A 14,178-nucleotide genomic window follows, 5' to 3' on the forward strand; every position below is an offset into this window, starting at 1 on the left:
GCAATAAGCAGCATTGTCTGCTCGTTTATGTTTATGAAACAGTATTTAAATTGTTTTTGTTTATTTTTTTGTCTCTTGCTAAGCATGATTTTCAGCTCCACTTTACTGGAACTTTAATACAGTTTGAGTTTATTATTATTCAATAAAATAAACATGAAAAAAACTGATTGTTTTACCCAAAACTACACTTTGAAATGGTTTGAACCGTGTATTAGTGCTTCTTAGTGATAAAATGACAAAGCTTTTGGGATATTTAATATATCAGATAAATATAAAGATATTGATATTGTCGGTGGTTTTTGGAGGATTTTGTTTACTGTTAGCTGAAATGTTTCGATCATGAAAAACTTCCCACATTTGATTTGAAACATTCGTTTCCATGACCCCAAGTCGTCGAAAGTCCTTGAATAGCATTGAATATTGAGTCTTGAGGCAATAGTTAAGATAAATTGAAAACGTTTGGCAAAACATTTTATTTCGCTTTAACACCTTATTATAGCAGTAATACCTTAGTTCGGAACAGGATTAACAATTTCTGACGGAGAGCACAGCCCGGTATAGGTGGGATTGCGCCCGGTAGTACAGTTTAAACCGACCGCTCCCGTCTTGTACACCGGACGGGAAACGATGTTTGTGACGGCGTAGTTGCACACAAAGTAATACGTTTTCCACGTCCCGCTCAACCAATTCTGCATGGCACATCCAATCTTGCTGGTCTGATCACTTGCCATCTGCGTAAAGTGTCCGATTGGAGATCTGTGATGAAAGCACAATACAACAGGCCAAATTGCACAAAAAGGCTCATGATCGTGATAATACACAAACAAAAAAATAACACTTACCCCACATAATTCGATGGATAAGCAGCGATTTGACCGAGCGTAGTGACGTTGTACTCACTCCACCAGGAACTGATACCACCAGTCACCAGCTGCGCAATTGTCATGGTCATACCGTAGAACTGCGTTAACGCAAGATTCTGCCCAGCATACGCATAGACGGCCGTATTGCGGCAGCTATCGTGCTTGTACGTACAGTTGCGCGCATTGTTGCCCGCTTGCTTGGCAAGTTCCGCGTCCCAGCTAAGGGTGGGCATGCGAACTGCCGGCAGAAACGGTGCCAGCTGACCCAGGGCCAGCTGCGAGCGGCGCGAGTTGTGCTCGGCCAGGATCAACGACTGTATCGTGGAGTTGAGCGTTATGACGACGGGGCTAAGCCCCACGCAACCGGCACCGCCCGGGCTGGCTGGGGGGTTGCATCCGATGTTGACAAGATTGTTCCTACAGTAGCTAGTGGCACAGTAGTCGGTTTGAGACTGCAGCCCACCGACCAGACAGCTCACGATCGCAACTGGATGAAAACGTAAATCGGAGAAGCTTAGAATGTGGGACAAGTTGCTTGTGAAGCTGGTGAACCAACCGCTCGGCTGTACCTACCGAATGTCCAAATGCTTGCCATTTTTCCCCGAAAAAATACTCGTGCACCTTAGGCAAATCACGAGTCTACTTTAACTGTACCACTTGCGCAGCTGCGGCTTCATTTTATATCGTTTCGAAACAAACCATCGAGCTGAGTTTGTCTAATTGTCTCTGTGTGTCTTGTTTTTGTTTGTGTGTATTTTTCGTACTACCAAATAGAATCGTTTCCATTACTATTGCTCCCATTCGGCAACCGAAGTGTGCTCGGAAGAGGGGGATTTTCTTGGAATAGAAAGATCAATATCGAGCCTACAATACTGTGCGTCACATAACAACATGAAGCTGTTTTTGCACGGTAAATAAAGAGAGAGTCTGTTTTTGTTTTGCTTATCGGAATCGAATTGGATTCAAGCCGAACTAGTACCACGAAGGTAAGAGATGCTACGGTATGAATGAGCGTATGGTTTATGCATGGACAAATAATTCACAATTTAACAGACATTTTGATTGTGTGGTGTGTTGTTTTCAAATTAATGCAGGAACGTCGTTTCATGATCGACCTCGTAACACCACAACACACGTCCAAGCAATGGTTTGTTTATGCTCGAGAGACAACATTTAAAAAACTGGTGTTTCGAAGGGCATCTATTTGCTGACCTACAGTTGACAGTTTGTGCTCTGGTGTGGAGATTTTTATGAAAAATACTTATAGAATGCCTTTTTATTTGAGACAGTCAGAGAAGTTATGCAGCAAAAATGGTATAAATGCAATTGGTTTAAATACTGCTGCTTTGAATAATTTTGTAATCTTATTAGTATCTTCCTACGTTTTAAAGCCAAAATATTATAGCATCTGATATGAAATATTTGGAATATCTAGGGAGATACTTTATGCTAATCAATATTTACTTCATTTTAATATTTTGAAATCAAGAAAAACTATTAAATCACATAGGAAATGATATTTTTAAATTTTTAATCTTTCATCAAAACTGTTCAATAAACCACCAAATCTATTAACAAGATCGTTCGACTTTAAATATTACAATCTCTTCAGTATTACAGGGTTTTCCAAGTCACTTTTGAATCTGAACATCGTTATTCACCGCGTGCAAGATGTTAATCCACATCAATCTGACATTTAATTTCCTTCACAATAATGTTTAATTTCTCCAACATGATTTTCAACACAACTCAAGCTGGATTGAGTTTGACAGTTCTTTGTTATGTGTTATGTGAAAATCATGTGTTGATACTTAAATTACATTTTAAAGCAAATAAACCATTTGACAGCTGTTTAAATACATCTTGGCATATTTAAATCTATGGCATATTTAAATCTATGAATAAATCAATCATCTTTGCCAACGATAACTCCCTCGAGAAAAAATCTTCTTTTAACTTCTAAAATAACCTGTTCGCGCATCGACTCCCCGATCCTTTTGTACCCTGCAGTCAAATAAGCAAAACTTGCTACTAAGGTCCTTGGCCCCCTAATCGGAATCGATCCCAATTCAGCTTTGTAGAAACCAACTTTGCTATCCATCACACGAACAGACTGAATGTTTGTAAACCTATTTATTGTAAAATTCTTAATATTCAATCACAGCAACACTCCAACCGCAAACTATGGGCACACAATTCCGATCTAATCAGATAATGGAAAACCACCCCCAGAAATTGAAATCCCGCTCTATTCTGCCTTCCCTTTCTCCCGCTCTTTCTCACCCTTACAATCAAACAATAAAAAAAACTGATCGAAAACCCCAGTGTCAGTTGGTGTTTGATGGATGGGAACGGTATGGGTATGTTTCGGACCTGCTGGATGGAAACAAACTGAAAACATTTTCATTTCACATAACGCCAAAAGTGCTGCCCCACCACCAACCCCGAGTTGACTTACAGTTCGTTTTCATTTCAATGTTGCTGCTTCCCCCCCCCCCCGCCATGTTTCCTGTTCGATTCAGTTCGATCGTTCGAGATTTGGTTTTAATGGAGACAGAACAGGAGAGGCACTGAGTATCTGGTGTCCTTTTCGCTCTTTTTTTTAACCCGATGGGGTAGGTGTTCTAACCCGATATCGATTCGGGGCTCAGAAATAACATATCTGATGTTATTTTTTTCGCTTTTGCCCAGACAAAAGGTGTTCGTTAACCTTTCAAGAACGAGACCCATGCAGACCCATGTTAGTGCTGGGCTGGGGTATGGTTTTGATGCTGGTCAAAATTCAACTCAAAATCAAACGATCAACTAGAATGGGATGGGAACTGGTAAAGCGGGAGTTATGCAACTGGGATATTCAAACGAAAACTGGAAAAAATGACACTTCACTGTACATGCACAGTGCCCCGCCAGGTTCGTTCGGGTTTCCTCTCTCTCTCTATTGCTTTGGTGCGTAAATTTCCCTTTTTGCTAACCGGAAAAGCACGTACACCATCCAGCAGCTCCAGTAGGGCGAATAAAAACATCTACCACACTCCCCCCTAGGCCGTTATTGCGCACCGTCGGGCGAAACATTGTGGCTGGCATGTGTGAGCATGTTTTGCATTCCATCCACAATGGGGACGTGTGTAAGAGAGGGGAGTCGACGAAAGCCGTATTAAAATGACGGCTGTGCAAGAACCTCCGGGTTTGAAATCCGGAAACAGCCACATATACACACACATGCGACGGTGCACAACAATTGTGAAATTCCCATGAGTTGTGTAATCCCGGGTGGCATAACTACCATAACGTTTTGCCTTTTTTGCCTTGATGATGAAGCCCAGGGCTCCAACCCGATTTCATAAAAATAAATTCCACCTGTGAAAAGACACTCAAACGTTTAGAATGTAAAAGCGTGTATGTGTGCACGTAGTCGTCCCTCGTTATGGGCTTAACACACCTTGCACACCAGCGGCGCGCACCGTGTACCCGCACCATTAACACCAAACACTTTTGACCACACCAACGGTTTGCTGGTTCGTTTGATTTCGTTCTCTTCGTGGTGGTGGTGTTGCAAAATGGCCACTCATACGCAAAAAAAAACCGACAAACATTGGAGTAGATGAGGATTCCACCCCGACCCGTCTCACTTTCCAACAATCAGCCGTAACTGTGGTGTACCCGTCGATCGGCCAGGTGAACACATCTGAGGCTTTATTTTTATATTCCTGCTGAGTTTTCTGACCACCACATTCCCGCCCCAAAAAAAAAAACCGCACCCACCGTTTAACCGCGTGAGCTTTACAATAAAATATTATTGCTAAAGTGTGAGAACGTTTTGTTTCCTCCCCCATCGGACCAGGCACTGCGACCGCTGCGTGGTGGAATTCTTGTTGTTACGTTGTTTTTATCGTGCTTTCGCGGCTGTTGTTAAATTGTAAGCTCTAAGGTGTGTTGTTGAAGGGAACTGTCTAGCTTAGAACAAAGCATTGCGTTTTTGTTGATTTGGCAATATCAAATAACGTTAAAATACAACAACGTGAAAGTGTTTACGTGATGTTATATCGTTCTATCGGATGGTGGCATTTTCATTTCTGGCACGTTCGCGCACGGTTACGATTGAAAATGAATAACATCAAACTTAATGTAGCTTCACCTAAACAACGATTTTGTACATTTTTATCACGAAAAACATCCTTAATCGGTTTTTGATACAGGTGTAATGACTGTTAAGCATCATTGTATGTTACTGGAAACTACTTGAATGCGCCTTCAACTTGAGATGTCACAAAATCTTGTTCTAAAATACCGTCAACTTAGCTGAATTAATCGGCACTAGTTTTCCCACTGTAAAACAATACGTTTCAAACCTTGTAATATCCTTTAATTGCTTTCCAACTTACTTACATCGCAAACGTTACAATCCTGGTCTAGCAAAGCAAGGCTTATAGACTTCGCCTAAGTCGTCCGGCGGTGCCATTCGAATGACATGTTATAAGTCCACTGGCAAAGTCTGGCAATGGGGTCCTTTGCGTTTTAAGTTGATAGGCTGAAATGTCAGCCTGTCAGCTGTTAGCATTGTATAGCAGTTTTCGAGCAGCTATCTAAGTGAGTATAATATACAGGTGGGCTTATCCCAAGGTGTATGAATTTAGAAGGCTGATTTTTATCGCTTCTGCTTCTGAATGAAAGTTTAAGAGTGTTTTATGCACTCGGCAGGTTACCAGAAAGCCTCTTTGAGTAAATCTTTTCACCTGTCCTGTCAAAAAGAGACGTTCAAATTTGGTTATAAAAAACATGCTATGAGACCACCTTTACCTACATTTTGATTCTGGATTCCATCACCTGATCTCTTTAATGCACCTTGAGATAAATGTAAACACCTCCTTGTTTTGCCATTTTTCGAGCAGGTACTCGAATCTAAATCTAGCTTTGAGGCTTGAATAATCTAGACTAGGCATGTGTAAAATGAACGAGAATCGCACCGTTCGAACAGTTCGGTAAAGTGCACGAACGAACGAGGTTTCTTAACAAAAAGAACGACCAGGACTTTTGGAAGAAACTGACTACACCGAACGCGTTCGAACGTTCCGTTCAGTGTTCGACGGCACACATAAATGTGGTAATGAAACGTGCAAAATCATATTGCTTTCTCGCTCTTTCTTGCACCGTGCGAACGGGTCGTCAGAGATCAAAATGTAGCCTGTTGGTGTTGAAATCGTACCCATACAACTCAATTCCTCGAACGCCGTCGAATTTGTCCAGCAGTGTTCGATACGTGTGCTGTTGGTGTGGAAATCGTATCTATACGACTGAATTCATCGAACGCGTTCGAACTGGTGTTCGATCTGTGTTCTGTTGGTGTGTAAATCGTACCTACACAACTGAAATCATCGAACGCGTTCGATCTGATCCGTTAGTGTTCGATCTGTGTTCTGGTGGTGTATAAATCGTACCTGCACAACTGAATTCATCGAACGCGTTCGAACTAGTGTTCGATCTGTGTTCTGTTGGTGTATAAATCGTACCTACACAACTGAATTCATCGAACGCGTTCGAACTGGCTCATTTGTTTTCGATCTGTGTTCTGTTGGTATGGAAATTATACCTATACAATGCAATAGATCGAGCCCGTTCAAACGGATTAGTCATTGTTCGCGAATGCACTGAACTGAGTTGATTGCGCTCATCATGTTGATCCATATTTAAATAATTTAGTTTTTTAGAATCCTTGAGTGTGTATAAGGCATGGGGTACAATATATGCAGGAGACATTTTTGCTCGTATTAGTTATTTACATGCTAGTTTTTGGTCGGTTTTGCGATGGATTGTGTTGACCAGACAGCCGAGTGTTTAATGTTTTTAAATTATTGGTTTCAACCGCAGAATGAGTAGTTCTTTGGCTACAGTATGCGTCTATGGTGGGTAAATGAAAAAGATAACGAGCGTTCTTTGTGAATAAAAACCTCATGAAACAAAGAACGAAAGAATCGTCGTTCGCGTTCGGTTCTTTTTGGTGAGCGAACTAGTTCGTTCGCGTTCGGTGAAAAGAATCGTTTTGCCCATGCCTAATCTAGACTGAAACTTGCAGAATAGTTTTTTGCGTGGTTTTGTTTGGAGTGTTTACATGATTTCAGCCTCCAACTGTCAAACTCCATACAAAAAACTGACTAGAATCGTAAAGGGCCCAATCTTAGTTATCGGTACAATACGTTAGATTTGGATAGAATTCTTCATATCTCTATTGAACTCTAGTCTCCCTACACAAGCACAGCTTTAACCATATCGGTAGATTCATTTTTAAGGCAAAAATTTCTAAAATGACATTAAAAACGATGGGAACAGCATGATCGGGTATCAAGAGTTGTGCACAGTAAAGACTTCAGGCAAAGATGTCTAAATCATCAACAAATATGTAGGCTTGACTTTATGAAAATGATTCCAGAAGTCCTCAGGGTCTCCTTTGAGAAAGATGTGCCCCTATCTAATATCTAAGTCCCACAGGAGACAGACAACCTCATCCCCCAGGCGGATGCCTCCTACGGAGGTAGCAAAAATCGAATAATTCAAACTAACCTGATGACGGGCAAAAAGTTCAAAAACAGATTTCAAAAACGCTCACAACATCATTTAGTTAGATCATTCACCTTCACTTCAAATACGCAGTGGTTTTAAATTCATTCCGAAAGGAATCACCAATCAATAGAAGTCGCAGTCAATTTTGAACTGTTTCAAAGCACATTACTCGCCTTTAGTGAAAAGAGAGTTCCAATTTCAAAACAAACGGCACAATTGATTGTTTGATCATCGTACCTGCTTCATTGAGAAGAACCCTAATCAAATACACCCCGCACTGCAAACCCACTCTCTCTGTCCACTTTTACCAGCGGTACCCCGGTTTAAAGCTCCTGGGAGAACGCTTTCTGAATTTTAAAACAAAAGACCGCAAACCACCCCAGATTTAACGCTTTTTCACACTTCGCCCCGTCCCCCCTTTTACCAAAACCGTGTTTGAACACAAAATGCTCCCCGGGGTGTGGGGGGTCGGGGGTGCCTACCTCTTGCCCCCAGGCCAGTCCCTTCGGGTGTGCGCACACACACACACTTCTGGCTCGTCGTGATTAATGATGTGTGATAAACTATCGATTTCCTTTTGCCAACCAAACCAGGCAGCCGGAGGCCAGAGGCGGCAGAATGGTTTGCAGCTGTTGCAAATGTTGTGAACGTGCCAGCGCCAGTGTGCCCGCACATGGATGGCTAGCCGTTGCGGGTTATTAGCCTGTGAGTAGAGAGCAAGCCAACATGGAAGAAACGACCACAGGAACAGGATAACAATCATTATTGCCGGACAACGTTGGGCAAGCAATGTTTCCGATTGGCGTGGGCGAGGGGTGGGGGAGGGGGAATGAGGTAAAGCGTTGGGAAGGGGTGAAAAAAGAAGGAAAGGATGGATAAGAAGTAAAAACTTTGGCTGTTGTGAACAAAGCAATACCGACCAGTAGCGTGCTGCTGTTTATTTAGTGCAATAAGCACAAAAAAACAGGGTTATTAAGCATTTTCTGTTTTTTTGTCGTGTGCGAGAAGCAAGTAGAGGACAGACAGTTCTCTCGGGTGTTGTTGGTTTAGCCATGTTCTTGGTCTAGTTATTGATTGTAGAAATAATAAAGGTTGCCAAAGAGTTGGCGTTTTGTGTTTGTTTGCAATAATTACTATGTTACTAATTGAAGTAAAAGGAAAAGAAAATAACCATTTTAAACATACAAACGCTTAAAGATTGCAAGATTTTAAGCCCATAAAAGGTACAATCTTTGCAAATAAATTTATTCAAGATATAATTAACAGTATAATCACAACATGATAGTACTTTTTGTGCGAGGATTACTTAACTTTCATGTGACATTCATCACAATTAACGACCTTTACCATGGTCTGCCAGCGGCATTAACATCTGCCAACAACCAAATACCGTCATGGGTGGCCAATTTTCTTCCGAGGAGATTTTTCACCTACCTAACGGTTGCAACGGTTTAATGGTGCTCATTCGCGCACATTGTGCGCATAATTTAACCGCGCCAAGCATAAACTGTGCCCCCCCCCCCCCCCCACAGCTGGGTAAGAAAGCTTCAGGCACACCATTGGACGTTAAATCTACCACAATAAACGCATCCAGTCTACTCCCTGGCACGTTTAAAGGCACACAAAAAAAGGAGAGAGAGAGAAAAGGTAAACAACAAGCACCACCAGTACACACATTCGGCCAACAATCATCCAAACGCACAGGGCCCCGGAATCTAACCAAACCGAAGCGATGGCTTTAACGTGCCATGAAAAGCGGGTACGGGAAATTAAATTTGCATTTTTATCGCAAGTAAAACGATTTTTATGACGCTTTTAAGTGTCGCCCGGAACGGAGCGGAGATGCTGGTAGATGCTGCTGCTGCTGCTGCATACAAACGTCGTGGTGGCGATTTGTGACCCAATGGTAGCGCAAGAGTTGTAAAGAACAACTGTCCGCTCGCATTGAAACGAAAGATATCCTCTAGCTCGAGCTCGGCAAAGGCGATGAAGACGACATGTTACATTGTACAAGATTCAGTTTCACTCACCGATGTACCAACCACAAAAGGCACCTCCCGAGAATGACTGAGTGTGTATGTTTGTCTGGGCAGATGATGGAGCAAGAGATCCCTGCTACCATCCACTTATTCCACTCGAACGGCACCAACACACTGGACAATGGGCTGCAATGTAAAGGAATGGTTTGTCTCGTTTTTTTAGCTTAGTTTAGCTTTCATAATGCTGGCAAAGAGGTATGTACCTTTTGCTTTAGCTACTTCACCATCACACCAGCGGAGCGTGTGTTTGGTGCTTGATAAGCACGGCGCGACACGAAATGACCTGCGGACCTTCCCCCCTGGCAGAGCATAAATGGCTATGGCGCGTGTCACCGTTTGCAAATAATGAGTAAATGAAATCAGCTTCCAGCCACCTTGTGTTGCCAAGGGACACACAATGGACACAATTACCAGAGAGTTGATGTTACGACCAGGAGTACTAGGTCGGTTCGCGTTCGCTGACAGTACCACAACCGTGTTCGTGTCGTGCACACATACACACACACACACAACACAAAAAACGACCAACATGCAAACGGCGTCCAAGCTGACCCGGCGTCCCGCGGGCGGCGTAATGTTTAGATTAACATGCTTTTGCCACCACTTGCCGCGAATGTTGCTGACAGGACGTTACGGCAGCACAATGCTAACAATGGGACTGGTGGAGATGTATGCCGCTTTGCTGAGAAGCAGTGTGGAAATGAAGGGAGAGGTTTTCACTTATCGCTGTCCATCCAACAGCACCGTAGCTTACTCCCCACATGGGTGGGGACCTGGAGGATGGACAATTTTCGTAAAACTAACGAACCATCCTCCCCTGGAATGGGGCTCCAAAATTGGTACTCTAAACATGGGTTCTTGGTGAGGAGCGTTTTAATCGCTGTCTCTTAGCAAAAGGGTGACTCTAACGCTCGTCCCACTCGTCGCTACCTTTGCACATCTCTTTGTTCAGCCCTGTCATTTGGGAGTTACCATTCAAACAGTAGTATAAATGGGACACACTTAAAAGGTACAACAGTTAAGTGGTCAACCAAAGTCCACTTCAGTGTGTGCCCAACGCAAAGCAACAAAAAAACCCACCGCGCGTGTGTTGGGTTCAACATTTTCATGTAAAAACGTGTAAACCACACACACACACACTCACAAAATGATGGTTTTTAACGTAATCTACGTAGATTTTATTCACCCCCTTCAAGCATTCACAGGCAATATGATTCGAATTGGAGTGTTTTCTGCCGCCTATTTACACTTTCATAGGAATTTGCTTACACAAACCACATTTTACAACGCTGTTAGCAAATGGGAATCACATTCGAAGTTTGATTCGAACCATGTGCCTCATGAAGCATCATTTCCATCCTAATTAACGGCACACCACAACATAATCTGATTTCACATGTAAAACCTTTCAGCACGTATTTCAATTGCTGGCAGCAATATTGCTTTTTTCCGATAGGATTGTTTACCAAAAATCAAACACAATCACTACGCTCGAGCTCGGGATGGATGGAAAATACGCACGTAATATATTTATTTGGGATTGAATTTTCCAACAATCATCGAGAGCATTTTCACGTTCGATGAGACTTCCAATTATGATCAGTCAATAGGAACGGTCCGGCAATTGAGCTGATTGTGCTAAAGCAATTAAGCATTGTAAAAGGCAGGATGAATCGGTTCGAATGATGTGTTACACCTCGAACCGTTGATTAATATTTGAAACTCACAAAACCTGCCCAATTTTAGCTTTTGATTTGATTCAAAAAACTAGGAAAAATGCAACAATTCGATAACAACTTAATTTTGGAGCTTGTTTAAAGTGGAAAACAAAGATTACTCGCATACTAACGACTCCTTACGATACAATTGCCATAAATGCATGATTAACAAAACTATTGAAAGTAGCGAATGTAAAATGAGCACCTAAAGCTTTTATTCTAACATTCAATGTCGATTTGTCACTCAGCTATTTGATGTTGAAAAGCATTTAATCACTTTATTTGGTAAAATATTCATACGAAACATATTTATTTTAGTTGAATTTATGAAAACGCTAACAGTTTACTATAATATTTTGATAACTTGCTCAAAATGTCCACTTTCCACTAGGATTAGTAACACATTCAGCTTGGTTTTTAGTTGTTTTTTTTTTTAGAATTTTCAATTTGTAAAGCTCCAATATCTTTGTGTAATGTTAAGAAGAAGAAGTAATTTATGAAAAAACCTTAAAAATACAGGGTTTCCAGGGGTTCTCATATTTGTGAGACCCTTACCTGACTTTTTCTTATGGGGAGTGATCTTTATATGGTAGAAATTGGACCGTAAGGCACCCTTTTTGGACAGTCTCATTGGAAATTCTAGTTCGATTTGTCCAACAAGGGTGCTATAGAGTCCAATTCCCATAACTTACAGTTCATTTCACGCAAGAAAAATTCAATAAAGTGTCCCACAGTTATGAGAACTCCTCGCAAACCCTGTAACATTATATAAAATTAAAATAATTTAAAAAAAAATAGTTCCATCCAGTAAAAAGGGTGGAAATAAGAATGGTAGTCTTATAGAATCCATCTACATAGGTAACATTTCGTCCAAATTTACTATAATTTCACACAAAAAAAGCACAAAACCGTGTGTAACTTACGAACACCACCAAAAGTGTGGCGACAGCATTTGGTCGCAATGTTTTTCACATTATTGCTTCCCGCACTACATCGCTTTCTTGTTTCCATCGCTATCTCAACATTCGCTGCAATAACAGAACTCGGTGGGATAACATTTCCGATCAGTTAAAAAAAAACCAATAGCCACTGTTACGACGGCGAACGGATCTGTGGGCCACGCGAAGGATGCGGCCTTGTTAGTCAAACCCGCTCGGGTAACAGCGATCTTCTCAACCGTTCGACACCAGTAATCAACCTTCCCGCTAGTTGCTCTCTCAAGTAATTTGAGGAGCCTATGCCGCAGAAGGGGGTGAAGAGGGATGAGAGATTTCTTTCGTGATCCGAATATGCAAAATTAAAAAAGGCGAAGTTTCTTAGAGTTGCAAAATCCGAAATGGTTTGTTTATTAAAAGTTCGGTCCCTTTTATACCCCCGGAAGCCCATACATTTTTAGGGTGTTAGTGTATCCTTTCCGAGGATAATTAGCACATAAGTGTACGTACGCGTGAGTGCCGCATGTTAGTCTTTGTGACGCATTTTTATTCCGCTTTTACACGTAGCGTACCCGGTTTCTAGATTAAGGTGATCGCGCACCACGCGAATTTACAATTTGACACGTCCGTTACGAATTTAATAATCGCGAACGTAACAGCCACCGTAAAACCGATGATCGTCTTTAATAATTCATCACCGCCTCTATCGCTCGCCCCCTGCCCCCCGTGCCCATTACATAATGTATGCAGGCGGGAGATGTATCAATTCTGTGGCCAATAGATTTACGATACACACACACACCCTCTCTCGGTGCCTTAAATGCCCCCACGCTCAGGGGGAATAGGAAAAGCGCTTCCTTTCCCCTCCCCGGGAAAGCGTCACATTTTCAATCAAGCACGTGTTTTACCAACGATTAATTATGCAAATCTACTCACCCGTCGTGCATCATACCCGTGTGCGGCCTTCGTTCGCTTTCCTTCGCATAGTTCATTACACGATCGCAGAGAGCGATGGCTTCACGGGTGCGTGGTTTCATCAGTTGAGCTTCGCAACCGCACACACACGCACCACCCTTGAGCGAGAATTCGCGACATCATCGCTGACTCGCTTGCTTGTTATGATTATCGCGAAATGTATGCGTATGTGTGTGCATAAATTGTCACGCACCGGTTGCAAAAATCCCGCGAGGAAAATTATCCTTACCCGTTATGTGGAAGGGGCGGTTGGGTGGGAAAGCCAGTACAAGCGCATGGCACTGTGGTTATCTTCGCTTCGCTGTGGTTTCTTCATTGGCTTCTGGGACTGCCAGCCTCTGCCAGCAGTGAGAGGATTATTAATATTAGACTTCTCCCGTGTGGGTGCGTGTGTGTGGGTAGCGCGCGTCGGTGGCAGCATAAACAGTGACTGAAATAACGCCCTAAGGATAGCAATCACAGATCAGTCTCCATTGAACCGTCCTTCATCGTCCGTAGCTCCCAGAGTGCGCCTAACCGCTATCCGGAGAAACTTGACTGGCTTGAGTCGCTTCAATTGAAAGTTGGAAAGACTGGGTAATGCTGAAGCAAGTCCAAACGTGATCGTTATCGTGTGCACGCGGCCCGAGGTGCTTATCGAAGAAATGTGGTAATGATGGTGGTAGTAGTCTGACATTTACAGCGCCTTCGCATCATAGATCATTCTAATTTAGCTTCATGATGGTTGATGTGTTTGCCTGGTGCGTCGGGGCAGAAGTGTAATTACGGTAAAGCGTACAGCTAAGATTTTGTACTTTGATTAGAAATGGGGATGGCGACATTAATGACAAGATCGTTTTCTAATGACCGTAAACGAAATGCTTGTCACAGAAATGGTTTTACAAATGGTGACTAAATCTAAAGGGATGTAAATAATGTTCACGGACGATCAATCGTTTAGACAAATGGGAGATTGGAAGAAGTTTAAAATTTAATCAGATTTTTTGCACCAACAAACAACAGTGAAGTGAGTGATAATTAGAATTTGTTTATATATTATTACACAAATCCAAGTTATATTTCCTATACCTAATAGAGAGTTGGATTTTATCCT

At 42.2% G+C, this 14,178-nt stretch overlaps 1 protein-coding gene across 1 annotated transcript; it reads right to left on the reverse strand.

Moving 5' to 3' along the window:
• Positions 1-439: 439 nt before the first annotated feature.
• LOC120947592 (antigen 5 like allergen Cul n 1-like) lies at positions 440-1,542 on the reverse strand. The gene is made up of 3 exons (XM_040363047.2): positions 1,437-1,542; positions 843-1,350; positions 440-756 (listed from the first exon to the last, which is right to left on the reverse strand). Exons 1-3 carry the CDS (start codon positions 1,456-1,458, stop codon positions 510-512), a joined length of 777 nt encoding a protein of 258 aa, XP_040218981.2. The 5' UTR covers positions 1,459-1,542; the 3' UTR covers positions 440-509.
• Between the last annotated feature and the right edge of the window lie 12,636 nt (positions 1,543-14,178).

The sequence above is a fragment of the Anopheles coluzzii genome, chromosome 2 (genome assembly GCF_943734685.1).
Source record: "Anopheles coluzzii chromosome 2, AcolN3, whole genome shotgun sequence".
Taxonomy (NCBI): domain Eukaryota; kingdom Metazoa; phylum Arthropoda; class Insecta; order Diptera; family Culicidae; genus Anopheles; species Anopheles coluzzii.

Coding starts and splice junctions, on each gene's coding strand:
- LOC120947592 (XM_040363047.2), bottom strand. CDS start 1,458: ATGGCAAGCATTTGGACATTCG. Junction 1,351..1,436: donor GGCAAGCATTTGGACATTCG/GTAGGTACAGCC, acceptor GTTTTCATCCAG/TTGCGATCGTGAGCTGTCTG. Junction 757..842: donor TATCCATCGAATTATGTGGG/GTAAGTGTTATT, acceptor CTTTCATCACAG/ATCTCCAATCGGACACTTTA.